Source organism: Colletotrichum acutatum (genome assembly GCF_030867785.1).
Source record: "Colletotrichum acutatum strain CBS 112980 chromosome Unknown BDZ83scaffold_135, whole genome shotgun sequence".
In the NCBI taxonomy this organism is placed as follows: domain Eukaryota; kingdom Fungi; phylum Ascomycota; class Sordariomycetes; order Glomerellales; family Glomerellaceae; genus Colletotrichum; species Colletotrichum acutatum.
This window is the reverse complement of record NW_026849129.1, coordinates 45,687-67,015: the sequence shown is the minus strand read 5'-3', so window position 1 is coordinate 67,015 and position 21,329 is coordinate 45,687. Positions and strand designations below refer to the sequence as shown.

At 54.5% G+C, this 21,329-nt stretch overlaps 6 protein-coding genes across 6 annotated transcripts; 2 read left to right on the top strand and 4 right to left on the bottom strand.

Moving 5' to 3' along the window:
* Positions 1-859: 859 nt before the first annotated feature.
* Positions 860-2,805, top strand: BDZ83DRAFT_589130 (uncharacterized protein; the record flags this gene model as incomplete). The annotated part of the gene is made up of 2 exons (XM_060506202.1): positions 860-1,055; positions 1,112-2,805. The coding sequence occupies 2 exons, from the start codon at positions 860-862 to the stop codon at positions 2,803-2,805; spliced, it is 1,890 nt and encodes a 629-aa protein (XP_060359831.1).
* Positions 2,806-3,673: 868 nt separating this feature from the next.
* On the top strand, positions 3,674-4,367 carry BDZ83DRAFT_589151 (isochorismatase; the record flags this gene model as incomplete). The annotated part of the gene is made up of 2 exons (XM_060506205.1): positions 3,674-3,717; positions 3,797-4,367. 2 exons carry the CDS (start codon positions 3,674-3,676, stop codon positions 4,365-4,367), a joined length of 615 nt encoding a protein of 204 aa, XP_060359830.1.
* Positions 4,368-4,534: 167 nt separating this feature from the next.
* On the bottom strand, positions 4,535-6,449 carry BDZ83DRAFT_656207 (hydroxyethylthiazole kinase; the record flags this gene model as incomplete). The annotated part of the gene is made up of 3 exons (XM_060510855.1): positions 4,535-5,720; positions 5,859-5,994; positions 6,164-6,449. The coding sequence occupies 3 exons, from the start codon at positions 6,447-6,449 to the stop codon at positions 4,535-4,537; spliced, it is 1,608 nt and encodes a 535-aa protein (XP_060359829.1).
* A 506-nt stretch (positions 6,450-6,955) lies between these two features.
* On the bottom strand, positions 6,956-9,877 carry BDZ83DRAFT_637231 (uncharacterized protein). Its single transcript, XM_060509292.1, has 4 exons — positions 9,526-9,877; positions 8,468-9,463; positions 8,131-8,408; positions 6,956-8,074 (listed from the first exon to the last, which is right to left on the bottom strand). The coding sequence occupies exons 1-4, from the start codon at positions 9,627-9,629 to the stop codon at positions 7,368-7,370; spliced, it is 2,085 nt and encodes a 694-aa protein (XP_060359828.1). The 5' UTR covers positions 9,630-9,877; the 3' UTR covers positions 6,956-7,367.
* Positions 9,878-10,641: 764 nt separating this feature from the next.
* Positions 10,642-12,626, bottom strand: BDZ83DRAFT_589141 (5-aminolevulinate synthase; the record flags this gene model as incomplete). Its single annotated transcript, XM_060506204.1, has 2 exons — positions 10,642-12,191; positions 12,254-12,626. 2 exons carry the CDS (start codon positions 12,624-12,626, stop codon positions 10,642-10,644), a joined length of 1,923 nt encoding a protein of 640 aa, XP_060359827.1.
* A 2,451-nt stretch (positions 12,627-15,077) lies between these two features.
* BDZ83DRAFT_756682 (SNF2 super family protein) lies at positions 15,078-20,667 on the bottom strand (the record flags this gene model as incomplete). Its single annotated transcript, XM_060514784.1, has 2 exons — positions 15,078-15,596; positions 15,652-20,667. 2 exons carry the CDS (start codon positions 20,665-20,667, stop codon positions 15,078-15,080), a joined length of 5,535 nt encoding a protein of 1,844 aa, XP_060359826.1.
* Positions 20,668-21,329: the final 662 nt, after the last annotated feature.

Sequence of the window (21,329 nt, the reverse complement as noted above, 5' to 3'; positions counted from 1 at the left end):
TCTTCATCTTTCTCTACGAAACACTCTGTGTCCTGCCTCTTCCAAAGGCCTTTCTACCTGGACGTTTACCGTTACATCGAAACAGCCGACACGCTCCATCCTGATCAATCGAGTCCTCTGCGAGTCTTCAATCGAACCGAAGCATCTACCATTCAGCATCGTCTCTAGCGCTTCTCCCGTGACGACATCACACCCTACTGCGATCGCACCAAGAGTCTTTCGCACCCACTTACCATATACACGCCATCTACGGCCGATATACGTGTCTCCAAACTCATAACTTACCTCAATTTCGGCGTCGAGAATATTCGACCAAACACGCAACCTCCCAAAGCCATCATCCCTGGGGCATAGCCGCCTCTGTAGACCATCGTGCAAAACTAGTATACTATCACCACCGAATACTAGCTGCCGCAGTCGAACAACTCGACTGGACTTTGAAAGAAGAAAGCTACCGCGATACGAAAAGCATACAAACAACCCTTTGCCTGCTGCAGCTGCTGCTGTTGACGACCTGTTTGGTCTCACCGTGCGATGTGGCGGGGGAGGAGGACCTCGTGAACTGATATCGTAGGGATCGAGGTCGGAAGAGCCCATAGCCTTCCTCGACCCGTCATTCGAACGCGCCTGGATTCGACAATAAACCCATGGGCGTGAACAACCTTCCTGAACGATCCTTCCTTCCAACGGCTTTGTCGATACCTAACAACTGACTCTCCAACTCGATCAACACCTGATCACAAGACACTCGCTTGCCGTTGTCCTTCGCCAATACACTCTGCGGACCTACGTCCCCAACGTCCTTCGATTCCTATTCGGTCCGAGCACTATACTGAGTTCCACACAACTGCTTTCGGGAATGGATCATCGGTTCCCCATCACCCGCGACGATCTCTTCAACATCCAGATGGATTTGAAGCAAATCCAACTGGTTCAGAGTAATCAGGGCGAGAGACTAATAAGGCTTGAAAGGCGCCAGGAACAAGATGCGAGTCTCAAGTCTGTGTGGCAACAGCATCCTTTTCCTGGCGTTCTTGCCGGAACCCCTCAGCAAGGTAATGTTAGGTCCTCCACGGGGTGATTGCTTTTTCGCTGACGTCCCACTCTCCAGGGCCGACTCACCTCTCACCCAACGACATGTTTGATGATTTCGACGAGCAAGGCCAGCACCTGCTGAGCTCCCTTCACCTAGGACCTGCAGAGGAGGAGCCTACCCGTCGGGGTGCTGCCTCTCGAGCCAACAGCGTACGATTCGATGAGAGTGCATTGCGGGGAGCAGCCGACTGGTCTAGCCAGAGCAATCGCCACTCTGGAGAATTCGGACCTCCCAGACCGTCCAGCGGATTGATGATGGAACGGTCCCTGTCCCACAAGTCGGATGGACGCCATAGCTCTGCCGGCCACTCTGTTCACTCTTTTCATTCTGTGGCGTCTGGGAGGGCGAGCAGTTTGGGCTTGGACACCAACTTCATGGTCAGCAGTCATGAAGACGACTCTCCGATAGACATGCCGGAGCCTCCACCAGGCCTCTTTTTCCTAGGCTCCGTACCAACCATCATCCGGTGTTGGCTTACAACGAGCTTCGCCCACGATACGGTGTTGTATGCTGATCTTTGCACGGGCTCCCAGAAATCCGTGGTCGACTATTCTGTCCTCAAGGATCTCGATTTGTTGGATGAGATTCAACACGATGTGGATGGCACGTACAAAGTTCGCCTTCCGGTATACCTAGTCGAGGCCACTGTTTCCGAACGCAGCAGCCGATCATCAAGCCCTGGGCATTCAATGCCCTGCCTCCTCGCAACCTTTGAGGTGTCTGGCATGGAGCAGTCTGAAGGCGCGGAGCCGAAGAGGGGCATTCAGATTTTTATTGGCAGCGACACCCTCAGAGCTCACCAAGCCGATATTCTCCTCTCCCAAAACCGCATGTGCCTCTATGGCAGCGAGCGCGAGAAACTGTCAGTCCCCTTTGTGCGCCCAGAGGACGAGGCGGCATTCAAGCACATAAGCACAATCAACTTCATCCCCGAAAAGCCGCGACTCAACGCCAACGCGGCGCCTTTTGTGTCTGGAGACCCACGACCTCAGGCCCCAACCACGCAAAAAGCATTGGAAAGCAGCTTGTCCAGCATGCAGCATGAGGACGCCGAGTCGCAGGGACCCCTCTCGCCCATGGACAATCACTCTGTACCCAACAAGTCGATTGGGGCAAGTAACCTGTCTGAAAGTGGCGGGGAGAGTGAACGGCCTGGCAAGGATACTACTAGCGGGTCCGAATCGGGGGCAAGAGAGTACCCTACAGCGCACAACAGCTCGGCCAGTGGAGAGGGAAACCGGCGCGAGTCTGTGGGCGGCATCTGGGGCTCATGGCGCCAGGGCACTTCAGCAAACGGTGCCGAGAACGGGCAACGGGACGCCAATGGCCCGCTAAGCGGATATCAGCCCGCCGGGCGAGGAAGCCGGAATATGAAGGTGTTGAAGCCCCTGAAATCGGGTTCATCATCGTCTGCCAGAACTGGAGCTGCTTACGAGCCGCCACCAGCACCCAGAACTAGCGGAGAGCATCGACGCAAGAGTCAGGTCAGTGTGGCGGCAGAGAGCAATCCGCCAACCAATATTCGCTGGGAACCCAAGAGGTCAGTCAGTAGCACCACGGTCAACAGCACGACGGAAGCCAAGCCCCCACGAGAGGCGAAGAATGCAGGCCCAGCTTTGCCGCGGTCGGCGAACCCCATCGGTGGTGCCTCTGCTTTCTCCTGGATGAACCCGGCTGGCAAGGCAAAGCCCACGGCGACGGCAGAGTGATCGGAGTGGAGAGAACGCAAAGCCCCGGTGGCACTGGACGCGAAGGTGGTCGAACATGACCAGAGCAGTAATCTTCTTTTTCTTTGCTTTCAAAAGACGACTCCCTCCAGCATGAAGAGGTGAGATGGCAAGCTTCAAAACAATGCAAGCAAAGCCGACTAGTAGGTAGCCATGTATTGTGCCATGATATATGGCTTTCATGGCACTATGGCTAGAACAGTCCGCCCAGCGGAACCCAAATAACAAAAATCTATGAATTCACAGAGTGTCCAATTACCCCCCAGGTAGCCACGCCCAACCTAGATCGGCAACTAGGACGCCCACAACGTTAGCTGCATTGAGGATCTTCTTTTGGTCCACCTCTGTGGGCCAAAGTCCAGAAAGTGATATATCAGAGGTGATGCCGCCTCTGCAGTTCTCCAGCCTGCAGCTACCCAACCAGCCAGGAGATGATGACTATTTCTGTACTGCAGGTACCTTGCGTTTGTATTGTTGGTTGCGGACCGTCATGGGCAACCCAGGGGTCTCTGCGAGGTCATGTACATGAATTCTTCAATGCACCTCTCAGTCTGCAGTGTCCAGAGAGGCCCGGTCCGGCACTAATTTACCCCACTTGGATGCGGCGGTTCCCCGCACTGCTCCAAGGCCGAGTGTGACGTGCCGAGTCTCTAAGCTCCGAGTCGCGGAATGACTGACCTTGATGACCTTTTTTCCTTTTGGGACTATTGATGGTCTGATTTCCCTTTCTTCCTTCCCCCGGGGTATGTCGATTGCGAGAACTCCCCGAATACATCTACCCTTTACTCGATTACCCCAACCTCGACCGTCCGGACTCTTATTCCGACCCCGCTTCCTGACGACCGCGAGCATGTCTGACCCCGCGAATCGTCGCCTGCAAAGGCCGGTCATTTTGTGCGTTTGATGTCTCCTAGTTACTTTCACACTTTTGCTACGATACGATGGTCTCCTAACAAATGTGATATTGTACTAGTGTCTGCGACCTCCAAGACAAGTTCCGCAATGCAATCTTCGAATTCGACAAGGTCGTAAAGACAACCTCCAAGCTCCTTCGCGCCGCAGACACCCTCAAAATCCCAGTCTACACCACGACCCAGAACCGCGCCCGCCTAGGCGACACAGTCACCGAGCTCGCACCCTTCCTGAAAGAATCGGACCTCGTGCGTCCCGCCGTGGACAAGACCAAGTTCAGCATGTGGGTTCCCGAGATTGCCGCGCAATTCGAGGGAAAGGGAAAGCACGAGGTGTTGATTGTGGGCATCGAGTCGCATATCTGCGTGACGCAGACGGCGCTGGATTTGTTGGCTGAGGGGCATAAGGTGTATGTGCTCGCGGACGGGGTGAGTAGCTGTAACCGCGAGGAGGTGCCGATTGCGCTGGCGAGGTTGAGGGGGGAGGGTGTGGTTGTGACGACGAGCGAGAGCGTGATTTATGAGATGATGGGGGATGCGGCGCGGCCCGAGTTCAAGAGTGTTGTTGGGTTGGTCAAGGATACCGGAAAAGATACGAGGGAGGTTTTGCAGGCTTTGGCGCCCAAGATTTAGATGCGGGTTTCTTTTTTGTGGGTAGAAACGAATTTTGGGTTATAGATATATACATACATCTACAAAAGATTTCAGAGTCTTGTGGGGTTGGTTCTAAGAAAAGAAACAGGCTTTTCTACCTGATTATCCAGATTCATCGAGAGGGTAGATCGAGATTTGACATCTTCTCACTCAAGATTGACAACCTTGACCTTGGCCCCTTGCAACCACGTCAAGTCCCCTTCGACAGTCACCCTCCTCACCCTCGCAAGCTCGTCAATAAACGCCGGCACAAACGTCCCCGGGCCCTGAACATCCGCCCTCACGGCAGCCCACTCAGCCGCCACCTCAAAGTGCAACAGCCCCGCCAGCACAGCAAGCAACTTATCCTCGTCCGCCCACGCCGCCAGCATAGCCGAGACGGTTGTGCCTAGAACGCACCCCGTGCCCGTTATCTGGCCCAGAAGCTCGTGTCCGTTGTCCACGGCCAGTGTGCGGCTGCCGTCCGAGAGGTAATCCGTCTTGCCCGTCATGAGCACCACGTTCCTCTCCCTCCTCGCGAGATCCCTTACAAGCTTTGCTTTCTGTGTAGGAGCTAGGGTAGACGACGAATCAACCCCCTTTTGCTGCTCCAGCGTCCCCTCACCCCACACCGTCTTAATCTCCCCCTCGTTCCCCTTGATGAGATCCAGGTACCCGCCCGCCAGTATCGTCTTGACGGCGTTCCTCCGGATTGAGGTGGCACCCGCGCCGACGGGGTCGAAGACGACGGGCCTGCGCGCGGCGTTGTAGGCGGCGAGGGAGAGGAGGTAGTTTGCGATGCCGTCGGGGGTGACGGTGCCCATGTTCACCACGAGGCTGCCGCCTAGGCGGGCGAGGTCGGGTGCTTCCTGGCCGTAGTTTGCCATAATGGGGGAGGCGCCGACGGCTAGGGCGACGTTTGCGGCGAAGTTTTGGACGACTAGGTTTGTCATGTTGCGGGAGAGGGGGGAGGTTGTTGCTACGCGGGTGATTACGGAGGGGATTTGGGCGAGGAGTTGGTTGACGTCGACTGAGGTACCGGAGCTGGAGCCGGAGGAGGAAGAGGTGATGCTTCGGTAGGACGGGCTCGTTCTCACGAGCTCGAGGAGGTTGCGGGAGGCGGATTCCGGGTCCGGGGCGGCAACGATGGCGCTGACGAGGGCGATGCCGTCGAGGCTTGCGGGGGATGATGCGTCGGGGTTGGCGGACTGGTAGAGAACGCGCTGGATGTTGGAGGGGTTGAGGCCACCGATGCAGACTGTCTTTACGCGGGGGAGGTGGCCTGCCGCGGCGAGCTTGGTGAGGATTGTGCGGAGGCCTGCGGTGCCGATGATGTGTTTTGTGTTTTCTTTGCTGGAGGTTGTGTTAGTGAGTGAAGAAAGAGATGCTTAGGGAAAAGGGATTGAGATGATCGCGTTAGATGAGGTATAAGCCCAAGAAGGCTTGATGAGACTTGAGACCGAGAGGGGAGATGTAGTCAGAGGAACGTACGTTGATGTGGCAAAGACAGTGCCGATACCTAGGTAGTCTGCTCCATCTTCACAAGCTTTGAGGGCCTCCTCGATAGTGCTGGCCGTGACACCAATGATGGCGTCCGGACCGAGGATCTTTCTTGCGGCAGTGAGTTCTACTTGGATGTCAGTCATGCCCCCTTCTTAGAATACATCCTCATCTCAACAGCACAAGAGTGTGTTCATGAGAAACGAAACGAGCCACTAGGTCAAGAAGAACACATTCTTGCAGACAGAAACGGAGGGGGAAAAAATAACAGAGAAAGAATGAAAAGATTTACTCACCCATATCATCCTGCCCGATGTGCACGCCCTCACACCCAACAGCGAGCGCGACATCGACCCGGTCGTTGATGAGCAGCGGCACACCCGCGGCGCGGCAGACGGCGTGCAGCTTCCTGGCGTTGGCAACGAGCTCGCCCGTGTCGCTCGTCTTGTCGCGGTACTGCACGATGGTGACGCCGCCCCGGACGGCGGCCGCGACGACGGACGACAGGTCGCGGTCGCCGAGGATGGCGGGGGTGGAGTCGGTAACGAGGTAGAGGGAGTAATCTACAGTTGGTTTCGGCATCGTGGATGGGGCTAATTATACTTTGAGACTTTGAAGCTAGAGAGAGGAGGCAGTAAGAGGGAGGGAGAAAGACAAGAAAGCCCAAATGTCGAATTGTTGCCGGGTGAGGGAATATTGGATCGGAGGTGGGATGACTGCGTTTGTTGGATCGGCGCCGGTTTTTTCAGCGTGTAAATGCGGATACTTGCGGCCGAGGACGGAACGGCCGCTTCTCCGATGGTGCCGATGGCTGCGGGACGCGGGTCATGGTGGGGTTGTCGGTGACGACACCAACTACCTGTTTGGCTCATCACTGGATAATTGACGCTTGTGATGCCACCTGCATCTTAGTCAGGAATGATTGAGATTCGTAGAGCGTTTGAGTTAGGTATTGTTGTATTCGCGAACAGTGAGGAATCGAGACGTTGGTTTCAACACGTCTAGAAGACACAACGGTGCTTTCATAGCCTAATTAATGCTATCCTTTGCAATTCTTTTCAGCACATCAGTATTTTGCGCACCAGGTAGCTTGAGAGGTTTTAGATTGAGATTTCCGTGTGTCATAGAGATAAGAATACAAGATGTATGAAATTCTGGGTGAACCAGCTAAACTCCTCATGGGAAACTCCCTAAACAATAACCTCCTCTTTTCTTGGCGTCCAAGTAGAGGACAACCCTTTCCCGTATCTCCTTTTTGGATCGGGAGTAGCGAGAGATGGTCCGTCGAAAAGACACCCTCCTCTCCATGTTCCTCTGTTCGTTGGTACGATGCCAAAGACCCCCTAAGAAGGCGAAAAGAGAGCTCTTTCTTTTCCATGTCATCATTCATCACATTCGTATGCGGCAGTTCCTGTCGGTCCTCCGCTGGCGGTAGTCCTACACAAATTCCCCCAAAGCCCCTCGTCTTCGGGCGCATGATCCAGCCACGGGCCGCGAATCTTACGTGGCAGTCCAGTCCATGGAAGGGAACATACTCCCAACATCCCACGTCCCAGCAGCATCCTCCCCAAGCACGCCCGTCCAAAACGACGCATCCAGATCCCGAATCATGGCCTGCGTGCCGTCCGACAAGTTGGCAGGCAGCTGAATCGGCTCTTGGATCGCCGGCTGCGACTTGAGTCCGCACAGCTCGCCCTTGACGATATCCTTGAAGTACCGCAGCATCTCCGTCAGCCTTACGAACGGATCAACCACCTTCGGACCCGGCACATCCGTCGCTGGACCTGTCGCTTCTCCTTCTCCTCTCGCAGCAGCCGCATCCGCCGCTGCCCTCCTAAACTTCCCGCTCCGGTGCGCCACAAAAACCTCCAAGTGCGCCACCTGACTCTCGACGACCCCGCCGAGGTCGAGGTGCTTCTGCACTAGCGGCAGGTCCCACCCGGGCACCTGGTCGAGCGTCATGAGCTTTAGGCACACGATGAAAACATACAAAAAATCCGAGGAGCTGAGGCAGGTGAATCGCGGCTGCAGGCTGAGGTGATTGAGCGGGAAGCGGATCTCGAGAAACTGTTTGGCGGCGCTGCAGCAGCCCCAGAGGAGCTCGAGGCGTTCCGTGAGGGAGATAAAGGACGCCGGGCCCTGGGCTTCGGGGATGCCGATTTCATAGAGGAGGACTTGGGCTATGCTGATGTGCGCGAGGAGGCCGACTGTACCTTTTGTCAGGTACATCACACTAAAAGGCTGAAACAAGCGTCTAACGTACCATTATCTTTGAGGTGCTCCGGCAGCGACGTCTTGAAGATGTCGAGCTGCTGCTGGAAACTCTGGACAACCATGGTCAGGGGCAGCTGCAACGACTGGAAGCTCGTACTCTCCGTGCCGAGCGTGAGGGAGATTGTCTGCGCGAGCTGCTGGATCTTGAAGAGGTGGACCAGGAGCGCGTCGCTGGGATACTCTGCCGCCTCCTCAATCTGTCGGCAGCAGGTCTCGAGGTACGTCGTGTTCATAAAGGCGTCCGGCCGCTTATTCGTCGTGAAGACGCTTTCCCCCCATCATCGTTAATTCCACCCCCCTTTCCGCGTTCGAAGGAGTTTACTCACAGTGTGTTGAGATAATAACACCCAGCAAAAGCTCTCATCAGCTCCAACTGCGCCGATATCTGCTCCGGCGTCTGCACCTTCCTCGCCTCACTCTCAGGCTTCTGGAAACTAATAGAGAGTCCCGTCCCCTTCCCGCCTCGCTCGGCCAGCTGCATAGGACTATCCTTGAACCCCAAACTAACGCACATCGATCGCGCCAGAAATAGCAGGTTCGTGAGCTGGTAGCTGTTGATGTTGTAGTGATACCACGCAATCAGAAGCTGCAACCCCTGCAGCACATCTAGGCTCTTCTTGGGCTTCATGAACGCCGCCTGCACGATATCCTGCAACAGCTCCTCACCCAGCAGAACCTGCTTCGTCGCGTCCAGGTGGCACGCCGTCATCATGATGCCCTTCCACAGGAACGGTCTCTCGGCGGCCAGCTGCGTCGGGCTCATGTGCGGGGGTACGATTACAAAGGGGTACAGCGGCTGCATGTCGTCCAGGAACACCTTGAGGACTTTGCTCTGCTCGTTGTTCAGCGGCCAGGGCGACTCGTTCGTCGTCGTAGACGTAGATCCCATCCCTGAGGCGCCGTTGTTGTCAGCCTGGCTGCTCCCGACGGTATGGTGATCATCCGCTGTGGACGCGCTCGGTGCCGGCGATGCGTCGGACCAACCCCCCTCGCCCCCGCCGCCGATGACCTCCTCCGGCGGGAAGAGGTGGTCACAGTTAATCGGGATCTTGGCTGACGCCGGCGCGATGCTACCGCTGGGCGGAAGCGGTGAGTTGGCGCTCCCGACGACGGTTCCGTTGGCGACGGTTGTCGCGACCTCTGTGGTGCTGTTGCTGTGCCTGCCACCTCCAACGCCGCCCTGCTGCGTCGTCGCGCTCAACTGCGTCGTCAACTCATCCAGCCTCTTCTCCAGCTCAGAGACTTTGGTGGGCTTGGGTTCCTTCTTCGCCCTGGGCGGCGCAGGGGTCTGCGAACCGCACGGCTTGCGAAGCCTGTGGCATCTGTTTCTCCCAGTTAGTGCTTCGTTCTCGCGGTTTATGCGAATACGACAGAGATAACATACCGTTCGCATTTGTTACTTCCATCCGGGCCCGAAATACACCTCGCCTTAGCCTTGGCGCAGGTCGTACACGCTCGCGGGCCTTTGGTCCTATGATCAACGTCCATTTTTCTGTGGTAACTGCCAGTGTCTTTCTCTCAGCGTGAACTCATAAGTGGCGACAAAAGATGTAATGAGTAGGAAATCGAATATAGAAACAGTCGAGCTAAAGACTAAAGTAAAAGACATGAAACAACACCCTTTCTTAGCAAGATTTTCCCAATTCGCGTCGTAATCCTTTCTCATTTGAGTTGCCTGCTCTTTCTCATGACGGATCTCCTGAGCTGCGTGTAAGTCAAAAGGTGGGAACAACACCACCCCAGTTGGCAATGACGGGAACTCCTTCCCCCAACCAATAAAGAGGGCTTCCTCGAACGGAGACGGAGCAATTCTGCGTTGCCGGCCTCCGTCGGAGTTGCTGAGTCAGGCGTTGGGCGGGCCAAGCCACGCCTACGAAAAGTCCGCTTCTGGTGTTGGCGCGCTGAATCTGGTACAAAGGTGTGGCGCACGCCTCATGCTTCACCGTGGCAATCCCATCCCATCTCATTTCACCCCAGCTGATGGGGCGGGCGGGCACCGCGGAGACCCGTCTGGGCAAGTGCCGGGTTTACATCGGGCTGTGTTTTCCTCGCCGAGCCCGGAGACGGAAAGACCGCATTCGCATAAATTAACTTTACGATTCCGAAATGTCAGTGATGCATGAAGTAACCCGGCGGGTTTGCTACTACTTCGGATGACTCTCACGAGGTAGCTACACAACATCACAATAACATCACGTCTAAAAAGAAAAAGGCAGAGGTTGATGAATAAATATGTCAATAAATGACATTCATATTTTGTAAACTATTGGTTATTGCGACCAACACTGAGAATCAGATCCCATCATATAGACGAGATCATTAGTCTCAAATCGAAGGAGAACAGTTGTGGCCACGAGACGTGGGTTTCAAATCACACAAAACACTTGTTGATCGCTCCAAAGAACGTGGTCTAGGTCCGATGAGCTCCCCTTTGCTTTCAGATATCAACGTTGAAATGGTTGGTGCTAGGTTTTTCCGAAACGGAAAAAACCAGACCACCTCAGAGAACGTGAAATGTATCAATGGCAGAGCTCACGGCCTGACCAGTCGTCGCCTTGGACTCACGCTCCAGCAGGGCCTCGACGAAGCCGTTGCTGATGTTTCCCGCGGCCTTGATCTCCTTCGCAGCCTGCTCGATGCCAAGCTGGTTGTCGGTCCACAGGGGCTCCTCAGGGGCGGCGTCAGCCTCCCCGACGCCAATGAAGCCGCCCTCGGCAGCCCACTCCGAGGTGCGCTTGATGCCGAGCTTGGTCCAGATCTCGTCGAGCGCCTGGACCAGCTGGTCGCGGTACTCCTTCTTGTGGCCAGGCGTGGGCGTGACGCGCAGTCTCTCCTGCCCGACAGGGACCGTGGGGTAGTTGATGGACTGCACGTAGATCTGGTAGTCCTGGAGCAACATGTCCGAAGCCTGCTTGGCAAGCTCGGCGTTGCCAACCAGGATGGGGATGATGTGGGAGGGGTTGGGGATGACGGGGATGTCGCGGTCGTTCAGGGCCTCCTTGACCGCGCGGGTGTGGAGCTGCTGAAGGCGGCGGTCGCCGTCGTAGTCCATTTGGTACTCAATGGCCGTCTTTGCGCCGGCCATCGTCGCGGGCGGGAGTGACGTGGTGAAGATGAATCCAGGGGCGAGGGAGCGGATCATGTCGACGAGCTTGGCGCTGCCAGCAATGTAGCCACCAACGCATCCGTATGCCTTTCCGAGGGTACCAGTGATGATGTCGATGCGATCCATGATGCTGCCCTTGGGGCGGCCCTGCTGATGCGCTTCAAAGTCCAAGTGCTCCGCGACACCGGCGCCGTGCGGGCCGTACATACCGACAGCATGGACTTCGTCGAGGAACGTGATGGCGCCGTACTTCTCGGCCAAGTCGCAAATCTCCTCAATGGGGCCAATCGATCCACACATGCTATAAACGGACTCGAACGCAATCAGCTTGGGAACGTGAAGCGGCAGCGACGCCAACTTGGCCTCGAGATCCGCAACGTCGTTGTGCTTGAAAACAATCTTCTTCGTTCCAGAATGACGGATACCCTGAATCATGGATGCATGGTTCAGACTGTCCGACAGAATGACACACTCGGGCATCTTGCTACCCAGAGTCGCCAAAGTGGCATCGTTCGCCACATAGCATGAGCTGAAGACAAGAGCGGCCTCCTTGGCATGCAGTTTGGCAATCGTGCCCTCCAACTCAACAGCGTGCTTGTTGTGTCCAGAGATATTTCTCGTGCCACCAGCGCCGGCACCGTACTCATCCAGGGTCTCGTGCATCGACTTCAAAACGTGGGAATTGCGGCCCATTCCGAGGTAGTCGTTGGCGCACCAGACGGTAACCTTCTCCTCCTTTCCAGCCATATGGGCACGGGGGAATTCCTTGGCGAGACGGTTGATGTTGTTGAAGTAGCGGTAGGACTTGTCCTTGTGCTTCTTCTCCAGCTCGGCGTTGTAGTAGGCCTCGTAGTTGAACTTGGCCTTGGAAGCATCCGAATTGCCCATACCAACAGTCGAAGCAGCACTCTGACGAGCTGCCGGGATACCGGGAGGAGCTTGGGCTACGTCAATGGTTAGCCAGGACGGTTCCTTCTTTTTGTTCTTCACAATGTGGTTTCCATACCTTTGTTGAGCAAGGGAGCATCAACAGCCCGGGCATCCTTGCTGCGGCTAGTGTGGATGTTGGCGCGGCCGGGCTTGGAGTTGGTGCTCAAGGCGCGGATACCAGCAACAGACGAAGAATTTCCCATCTTGGCCGGGCGTCCATGGCCGTACTGGGCAGACTGAACAGTCAGAGCCTTGCCCATGACGGGGCAGCGGTGGGCGAGGAGCTGCAACTTGGACATTGTTCCTCCGCAAGGAGAGACGGCCGTCGTCTGGGGCGCCGCCTGGATGGCGTGGGGACGAGCCGAGGTGGACAGCGCGCGCAGTTTGGCGGGCGAGGCCGACTTCAAGAAGGGGCACATGGCCTTGGATTGACGAAGGGCAGCCTCCATGGTTGTTTCGAAAGGCTGGGTAAAGGTAAATCCTGCGCTTTCGTTCTTCGAGGTTGTTGGTGAAGTTTGGTTTGTTTCGGAACAGAACAGTGTGCGACTCTGGATTTGTAGATTTCGGTGTGTGGCGACTCAAAGCGCGCGCGAGACGTGGATGCGAGTGAGGTCAGCGGGTTTGCCAGAGAAAAGTGATCAGCGCTGAGGGGCTGAACACAGGTCAATGGGCAGAAAGAAGCGGTCGACTCTTGTGATCGACAATTGGGACGGTATTCCTGCTGGTAAAGAGCAGAAACAGGAGAAGAAGGGGGGGAAGAGAGAGGTTAAGCAAGATGAGGAGAAAACGGGAAGGGGAAGCGAGAAAAACGAGCAGATTCTCGGACAAGTCCTTTATTTTAGTGTCTCTGGTGAAGAGTCGCCATGACACCAAATCCCCAAGGGCGCAGTGGAAGGGTTACGGTCTAGGTAGCAGGGTAGGTACAGTGTACCTTGTGCCGACCGGCCGCCCCGCCATCTGGCTGAAGTTTGAACCCCAGCACCGCTGCACCACTACACCACCCCAACGGCACGCCGCACCAGCGACTCGGCACAGGGTGTGGTAGGTGCGGCCTTGCGCATTTTTGGAGCCTTTGGGACTCGTGTGAGTGGTGGGCAGGATTCAGGTCAGGCCTGGGCAACCCGCCCCGAGATCCAACCTAACGCATCGCATTTGTTCTAGGTTCTAGGCGGTGGGTTGGGGGTGCCGCTACACGCGATTTCCCATCCTCAGCGTCCCTCAGGGCCAGGTGGCAGAGACGGTAACCATCTTCCATCGTTATAATGTACTCAGGTACATACCCATCCATGGGGCCGGGGTTGTCTTGTACGGCGTTGATGGTGGGACCCCTAAGTCCGTAAAGTGGGGTCTCCGAATACCGAAAGTCGGCACTTGAACCAATCACTGTTCGTCTATAGCCAATTTCTGATGACACCTGATTGGCAGACCAACTCAACACCGCTGCGCAAATGTGAAAGTGACCTGAGGTCAGATCCCTTTTGTCCCTTTTTATTTGATTCTCTTGGTAATACCACCCCAGTTTCGGTGTTTGCTGCTGGCTTTTTTCTTCTTTGCTGCTCGCTTGAGTTCCGCGGAACCTATCTGCCTAGGTACGCAAAACTAAGCAAAGAGCCAACGTCTTCTTTCTCTTATGCCCACATGGCCTTTCTTCAACACCCCTGCTCTTCTGGAAACACCACTGTGGATCCTGCAAATTCAATCGTACGAACACTACGCCGGCGTCTTCCGAGACCGAACATGACAGAGCCCGTTCCGTATAGCCCATAGGTAATAGCTTCCGCTTCCGAAGAGCGGTATTTTGCCAGGCCCAATTCCCGCGATTACAATAGTGCTGTACGAGGGCACAACAAAAGGGCACATAAGCACGATAGACACATGAAATCAAAGGCGATTAAGCAACGAGGCAGACTCGTAGGGTTGCCTCCTAGGAATTCTGAATGTTTCAGGGCTGCAGTTGTCGTTGCCTTAGTCACTTGTCACATCGCCAATGTCCCGCCCATGTCTCAACTGTGCTCTGCCCCCTCCTGATATTGGTGCTGCCAGCGGAATATGGAGTATGGGGCCAGGATGAGCCGTTAGGGTACGTTGTCATCATTCGCCGAGGTCACTTGCAGCCATATCAGCTTGTTCCATCCGACATCACAAATACGAGGATACAGTCAGCCACACAAGTAAGAAGTAAGACACGGAATTCTGCGATCTCAACAGATAGTCTTTTGAGTATCACTAATTGCATCCGCCACCACGCGTTAACGTTGAGGAGTTGAGGATTCTGATTATCCCGAGTGAGCCTTGAGCCGAATTCCTAGGCGTACCGATTCTCGGTGTTATTGCATGCCTTTTTGGCATCAACTCATGTGACTCCTACGCCGCCCTTGATGAGTCCTCCACGCGAAATCAGTAAACCTCCAAAAGAACGCCTCCAAAAAGGGTATCATAAAGCCAGCCCCGCGATGCCGTTAAACGCCCATGCCTTCGAAGATGCCTGAAAATGCCCCCTAAAAGAAGAACAACCTGAAGTAAACGCCTGTAAACGCCTAGCCTGCGCACTTACAAACCTTGCCCTGCTGATGCCGACGCCGACGCTGATGACGAGGGCTCCCCTGTGCAGCGTTGTTCCCCAAGTTTTCCTTCTTCGACTGCTTTGCTTGCCCATGTGGGAAGCCTGGGCGCGCGATGTCGCCTTCTTTCCGCAACCTCCCGAAGCAAATCCAAATCGTCGTCGTCGTCTTCCTGGAAAGGATTCGCCCGGCGAACGTTTGGAGAGGGTTTGGGTATGTCGGAAACGATCTGCGGATGCTGCTGACCAAGTCGTTAGCCGCAAAAAAAGAAGGCTTGCTGAATAAGTGAGTACTGAAAGACGTGAAATGCAATGGCAGAGCAATGGAATGAGGTCGGGCTCATACTTTAGGCTCCTCAGTCGTGTCTTGACCCAGCTTAAGCTTTTCGCGGAATTGGTGTTCCTGAAGCGTCGCCAACTCGTTCGAAAGATTTTTAAGCCCATCGATCGGCGCGTACGCAAGCTGAGAGGGAGGAATATGTCCTGTGATGACAGCGGCTGCAAATCTCGGGTCTGTCATCAAGCTGCACAGCTCCTTCATATGCGAGTGGTTTGGCAACTCTCCCTCCTTCATCTCTGATCTCACGAGCCATGTCGAGCTTGCGATCCGGTCAGCCAGGACGGTCTTGTCCTCCTTGACCGCATCAGCTATCGCCGAGTCCGTTATCGTATCGAGTGACTCGAGAATTTTATGCTTGAACTGCTCCTCCCAATTAGTAATTCCGGGCCTCTTGGACCTCTTGACCGCAGGGGATGAGAGAGATTTGTCTCCAGGCGGGGGAGAGCTTGGTGTCTGCTGAGCCCTAAAGAAGGTATTGGCACCAGCCATGGGCATGGGCATAGGACCAGCTACCTGAGGCTGTGACGTTCCATCATGTTAGCAATGTTCACCGAAATCTGAAGGTCAACTTTACCTCTACTGATATCTGCTCAGCAGGCTGCTTCGTAGTTTGCGCATCAGAACCGACAGTTGCAGGCTGATTCGACTGCGAGGGAGCGGCAGCTTGTTGTATCGGTGCAGCGTCAATCTGAGTTGCCAGAGCCCCGGGCACAGGCACAGGCACAGGCGTAATCTGCAGCGGCTTCATCGGTTCGGGTAAGGTCTTCGTACCTTCCACAAGATGAAATGCCTGGTATGTGTTGAAGACAGGCCTCTGAGGGAGGTTTGGAGTTGGAATCATTGTTTGGCCACTGCTCCCAGCCATACCAAAGGTCTGCGTGACTGTTCGTGGCATGTATGATGTTGCACCCACCAAGGCTGGAGCGCCAAGTTTAGCGATCCGTGCCAGCTCCATCTCACGATACTTCTCTGGGTCGGTGTTGCGGATAGAATTCATGTAGACCTGGTTCCTCACATCCTTCAAGTCCTCAGGCGTTAAGATTTCGGACGTATCTTCCTCTTCAAAGGTATCCGTCATGATAATCGAGCGTATGCCCTGAGACATGCCTGGGTGGGTCAACAGGCTGTCGAGAACAACGTCCTTGCCGGCGAATGGACTGAGGTCATCCTGATCGGGCTCCCAGCGAGTTTTGGCATACTCATTATCTTTCTTAGACCATCTTTTCGGATTCTCGCTGTCCACAACTCGTGACGCCAATTGCGTCTTGAATACATTTCTGTTGTGAAGCGCTTGTTCGTATGTCCCGCCAGATATGAACTTGTAGACGTATACCGGCTTTCGCTGGCCAATGCGGTATGCTCGGCCTACCGCTTGCTGCTCGTGAATGGGATTATACTTGTAGTCGAAGATGACCACACGACTGGCACCGTGGATGTTCAGGCCAACCCCACCAGCTGTCGTTGAAATCAAATAGACTTGATTCTCACCACTATTGAAGTTTTTGACTTGTTGCTGCCTCTTATGGATTGGAGTGCTACCATCCAGCCGAGAGAACTTTCTCCGCTGCTGCCTGAACAGATTATCCAGATAATCCAGGGTCGGGATTGATTGTGAAAATACAAGAACTTTCTCCTTCATTCTTTCGCACTGGTCCAGAATGCCGACGAGGAGCTGCACTTTCCAAGACAAGGCAGGCGAAGGCACATCCTGCTCTCGTTGCAGGATTTTCAGGCCCTCGCTGATGATTGTGCTTGACAGAGTTAGGCTAGCCGGCTCTTTCTTTAGCAACGCCGCACGCTCCTCAATAAGCCTCTTTTGCCAGCAACGAGGGTGGTTGACGATGAGGCTAAAGTTGATGTTGGCACCCAGAGTCTTGACGCCTGCAACGTTCGCGTCATTGTTGAGGGCAGCGAGAAAAGCGTCGTAGAGCTTGCCCTGAAGTGGCGTCATGGGAACAGTAAGTACAAATTCCATCTTTGGCGGAAGGTCGTTCTTGAGACAGGATTTGATCGTCGCTCTGTTCGTCTTGGGCGCTACAGTAGCCTCCAGAACAGCAAGTTGTTTCTTTGCCTTTCGATATTGACTTCCAGTGCTGTCCTCGTAGAGGCCAGACTGAATCGGTTCGGCATAGTAGTCCTTGAACTCTGACAGGGGACCCAGATAATTAGGTGCGACCCAGTTGATCATGCAATAGAATTCTATCACATTATTTGCCAGAGGTGAACCGGTGAGTGCGATGCGTCGTTGAGTCTTGAATTTGGCGGCTGCGATAGCTATCAATGACTCAGGGTTCTTCATTTTGTGAGCCTCATCCGCAACAACAAGGTTAGGGCTTTCTGTGAGTATTTGCGCAATCGACTTCTCCAGGGGCGTCAACATCTCGCCTCCTGAGGGAGCGGCCAATTTCTTGAACATATCGTAGCCAATGATCATGACGCCGCCGGTCTTATCCCAGTCCCGGATCATGGGGGCTCTCTCTAGTGCATTGACGACGGCTTCCATTTTGTAGAAGTGACCCAGAACACCATCAGGAGCCCACATCAACAACTCATCCATCCAGTTGTCGACAAGTAAGGCCGGGCAAAGTACCAGAGTCTTGGATTGTCTAAGGTCCTCTGGAATTTGTGACAAAACAGACTCATCTTTCGATCGTGCGGCCTCGGCGATGGCAACAAGTAATGTGATTACCTGCATTGTCTTACCGAGTCCCATGGTGTGAGCGAGCAGACATCCCTGCCGCACCTTGGCGTCGTAGACGATCTGGTTCCACAAGAAGCGGACACCTTCAATTTGGTGGTCTTTGATGCGTCGACCGATTTCGCTGTTAATGTAGATCAGGCCTTCGTCATCTTCCTTGGTTTCGTTGACAATGAGACGTGACTTGTCGCTCGAGATGGTATCGGATGCTGCCAGCTTCTTGCGCAATTCCTTTCGTCGCTGCTCTTGCTCTTCTCTCCGGCGTCGGTCGCTTTCGCGGAGATCTATAGCGGTCTGATCCATGGCCACCAAAGTCTTCCGTTTCTTAGACGGAGAGTTTTCGATATCGTCGTCGGTAAAGTCTCCTTGGGACTCCTCAGTATCAAAGCTTCCACGGCGGCCAGAGCTCTTGGCTCGGGTACTCTCATGAAAGTTGGGCAGTATACCAGTCTTGACGAATTGACAGAAATCCTCAAACTGATCTACCTTACCCTTTATCTTCTTAATCTTGATTTTGTTGTTAAGCCTTCTAGTGATGGTATTGGCAGCCGCCGGCTTGCATAGTGCAAAGACTCTGAACAAGCGGGCAATGACGGTGCCGAGCTCGACCGCACTTTCTTGGCTGTGATTCTCAGGCGAATCCTCAAGCGCGGTGATCACGAAGTCCGTCCAGATATCAGCGGGATCCATGCTGTAGATAATGCCAAAGAAGGCCACTCTCCATCGCGGAGTAAGCCGTGAGATGACGCAGATCAGAAGTCGCTTGTTGTCTCCTTGCTTTCTCCATATCGTCGGCGCGATGTCCCCAATTTTTCCATATTGGTCGAATGGGGTTTCTAGCTGTTCCTGTGTTGGCTGTGGCTGGTCTTCAAAATCGCTTTCGGGGGCTGGTGTTGCGGCTGCTGATGCCCTTGGCTTTTCAGGCGTGACTAGAGAGATGAAATCCACCTCAGGAAGCGCAAGCTCAAGCTCATGCTCAAGGGGCGCGGGCTCAAGCTCAGCTTCATCCTCAGGCTCGGAGTCAACCATTGTCAAGTCAATTATGCCAAGGTCGGATTTCATATCGACCGGAGCGTCGGCTGGAGACTCGTCCTTCAGCAATCGCGGAGGTTGAGGCTCCTGCATTGACACCTCTTCAGGGTCGTCCAAATCCATGGGACTTTCTGGGCGAGTCGCGCTCGCCACGGGCGGGAGCGCGTTTGTCATATCGTCAAGCCCCACTTCGTCATCGTCGTCAATCACGAAGTCGTCATCGTCGTCATCGTCGCCGCTGGTGATAAGATCGCCATCCTCGTCAGAGAGATCGGGCCGTAGTGCCGCAATTGGCCGTTTCTTAGGCATCGTCAGTGGTCGGATAGGTTCGGGTCCTCGTAAGGTATCGAGAAGCCACTTTTCAGCTCTTCGGTCCTCGACGCTAGACTCAAGGCACCTTGCTTGTTTGCGCAGCTGATCTTCAGCCGGCCATTCGTTCAGTTTGATCTCTCGACAAAGCTTTTCTATGCGGTTGTTAAGAGCCTCGAGTCGACATGTAGCACTCGCTATTTGTCGGATGAGACCAGTGCGCCGGGCCTTGTTCCAGATGGCGTTGGCCTTCCACTCTTTTTTGAGTAGTTTTCTCTCCTCCCAAGCGGCTTCAATCCGCTGTATTTCCTCCTCTAGTACACGTTCGACGTCATCCGAAGTCAGGTGATAAGACTTGAGTTCCATTTCTCGCATTTTCTCCTCTTCCTCTTCCTCGATGGCGTCTCTTGTCTCTGTGTCGTAACCTTCGTCGTCATCGGAATCCCCGAATACCGGAAGAATCTCGTCTTCCTCCTCAGGCTCCACAAAAGGAGACACACCGTTGCGCAACAATATCAGAGACTTGTCGTTCGTGCGCAGCAGTCGTTGCAACGCTCGGTGGACTTGCCGACTGTGTCCGGTGGGAATCACGCCCCTAGCAACGAAGTGGAAAGTGTTGCTACCTTCATCTACGGAGCTTGCACCAGGTGCAAGGCTCGACTGAGGGACTTGACGGCTGATAATGAGCGCATCGGGTCCAAAGTACGCCCCCAGAGAATTGTATCTTGAGACAAGCTTCTGGTCCACTTGCTGAGTATCCGGATGGGTTCTTCCGGAAGCTGTGGGTGATGGAGCAGGCCTTGTGCTTGCTTTATCGAGATCTCGAGAGATAGCGTCGTCTGTTACAGCTCGGATGGCCGGCGGTGTCTTTCCGCGGCTTCCGCTGGGGGTCGTATTCGACAAAGGTAGCCGGGTATCTGCTGTCATGGGTTTCCGAGTAACAACGTCGTCAGCTGGGGTACTGATAGGTATGTTGCCAATCCCGGTGACAGTACTAGTGATCAAGGTTGGCGCCATCTTTCTCTTCTTCTGAGGGGGTTCGCTCGTCTGCATGTCTTTCTCTTCAACGACGGAGGTCAATGCATCTTGATCCGTGGTGCCACTCATTTTGACGTCTTGCGTTGTGATAGTCGTTGAGGGGTCCTCTGTGGTACTGGGATTTAGAGCTGCGGGCTCCGGTTCGCCGTTGATATGCAGCTCCAGCGAGCTTTCTTGGCTATCTGCCTCCTCTTTTGCCATTTCGATCTTCTGATGGCGATAATCGCGGCTTTTCGACTTGAGGAAGTTGATGGCTTTGACAATCGTCATCTTGTGAACGATCTTGACGATGCCGAGGTCCCTGAGAAGACCGTCAAGAGGGGGCATGACATCTTCGTAGGTGAGAAGCGTCTCCCCGTCAATGTCATGCTCACGGAGTGCTTTTGCGAGAATTACCGGGTTGGGCCTCTTGCTCACAAGCTTCGGATGCCATGGCCGACTTTCAGTGGTGCATAGCTCATGTACCAGCCGTTCAACGTCCCAGTTGAAGGGATCATCCTCATTGCCCTCCATGGTGGCTGCCGTTTAGGACATGAGTTTGGCTAGAAAATGATAAAATAATTAGCACCAGACTGAGGAAAGAGGGTATGAAGGACGCAGATCTCAGGCATGGGTAGTGAAAGCAGGGCCCAGTGGTCTAGCGAGCTTGAAGCAATCTGTGTATGAAGGTAGATTGTGAGAGAAAAAGGCGAAAAGCTTGAGAAATAGCTGCAGAAAAATGTAGCGACCTCGGAAGTATGGGCCACCGGTGAAAGAATATGATGAAAGAACCAGTATCGGGCTTTGGTGAGAGGGATAGACAGCAACAACTGTGAAGCCAGACTTACGGCGAATTTCGAGGCGGGTAACAAAGCGCATGAGTGGTCCTTGATTACTTGGTCGGATGGGTCGAATGCAGGGGAGAAGAAAGTCGTGCTGACTGCCTGTTTTCCGAAGTTGAGCTGTATCTCTGAGGCCTAGACAGGCCGAGAAGTCTCGACAAAATGGAAATGGGTTTGTTCCACCAAATAAGAGGTAGTCGACGATTGTGAAGAAGACCAGCCACTGGTAGGAGTTAAGTGGCGGATACGGGAAAGACTGTGTAAAGGAAATACCGAAAGAAGAATGAGGCGGATCAACCAGATTTGGGTCGGGTCAGCGGGAGGGGGCCTGGAAAGTGGTGGTCGTGGTAGGAG

Coding starts and splice junctions, on each gene's coding strand:
- BDZ83DRAFT_637231 (XM_060509292.1), bottom strand. CDS start 9,629: ATGGACGTTGATCATAGGACCAAAGGCCCGCGAGCGTGTACGACCTGC. Junction 9,464..9,525: donor GGAAGTAACAAATGCGAACG/GTATGTTATCTC, acceptor TGGGAGAAACAG/ATGCCACAGGCTTCGCAAGC. Junction 8,409..8,467: donor TGTTATTATCTCAACACACT/GTGAGTAAACTC, acceptor ATGGGGGGAAAG/CGTCTTCACGACGAATAAGC.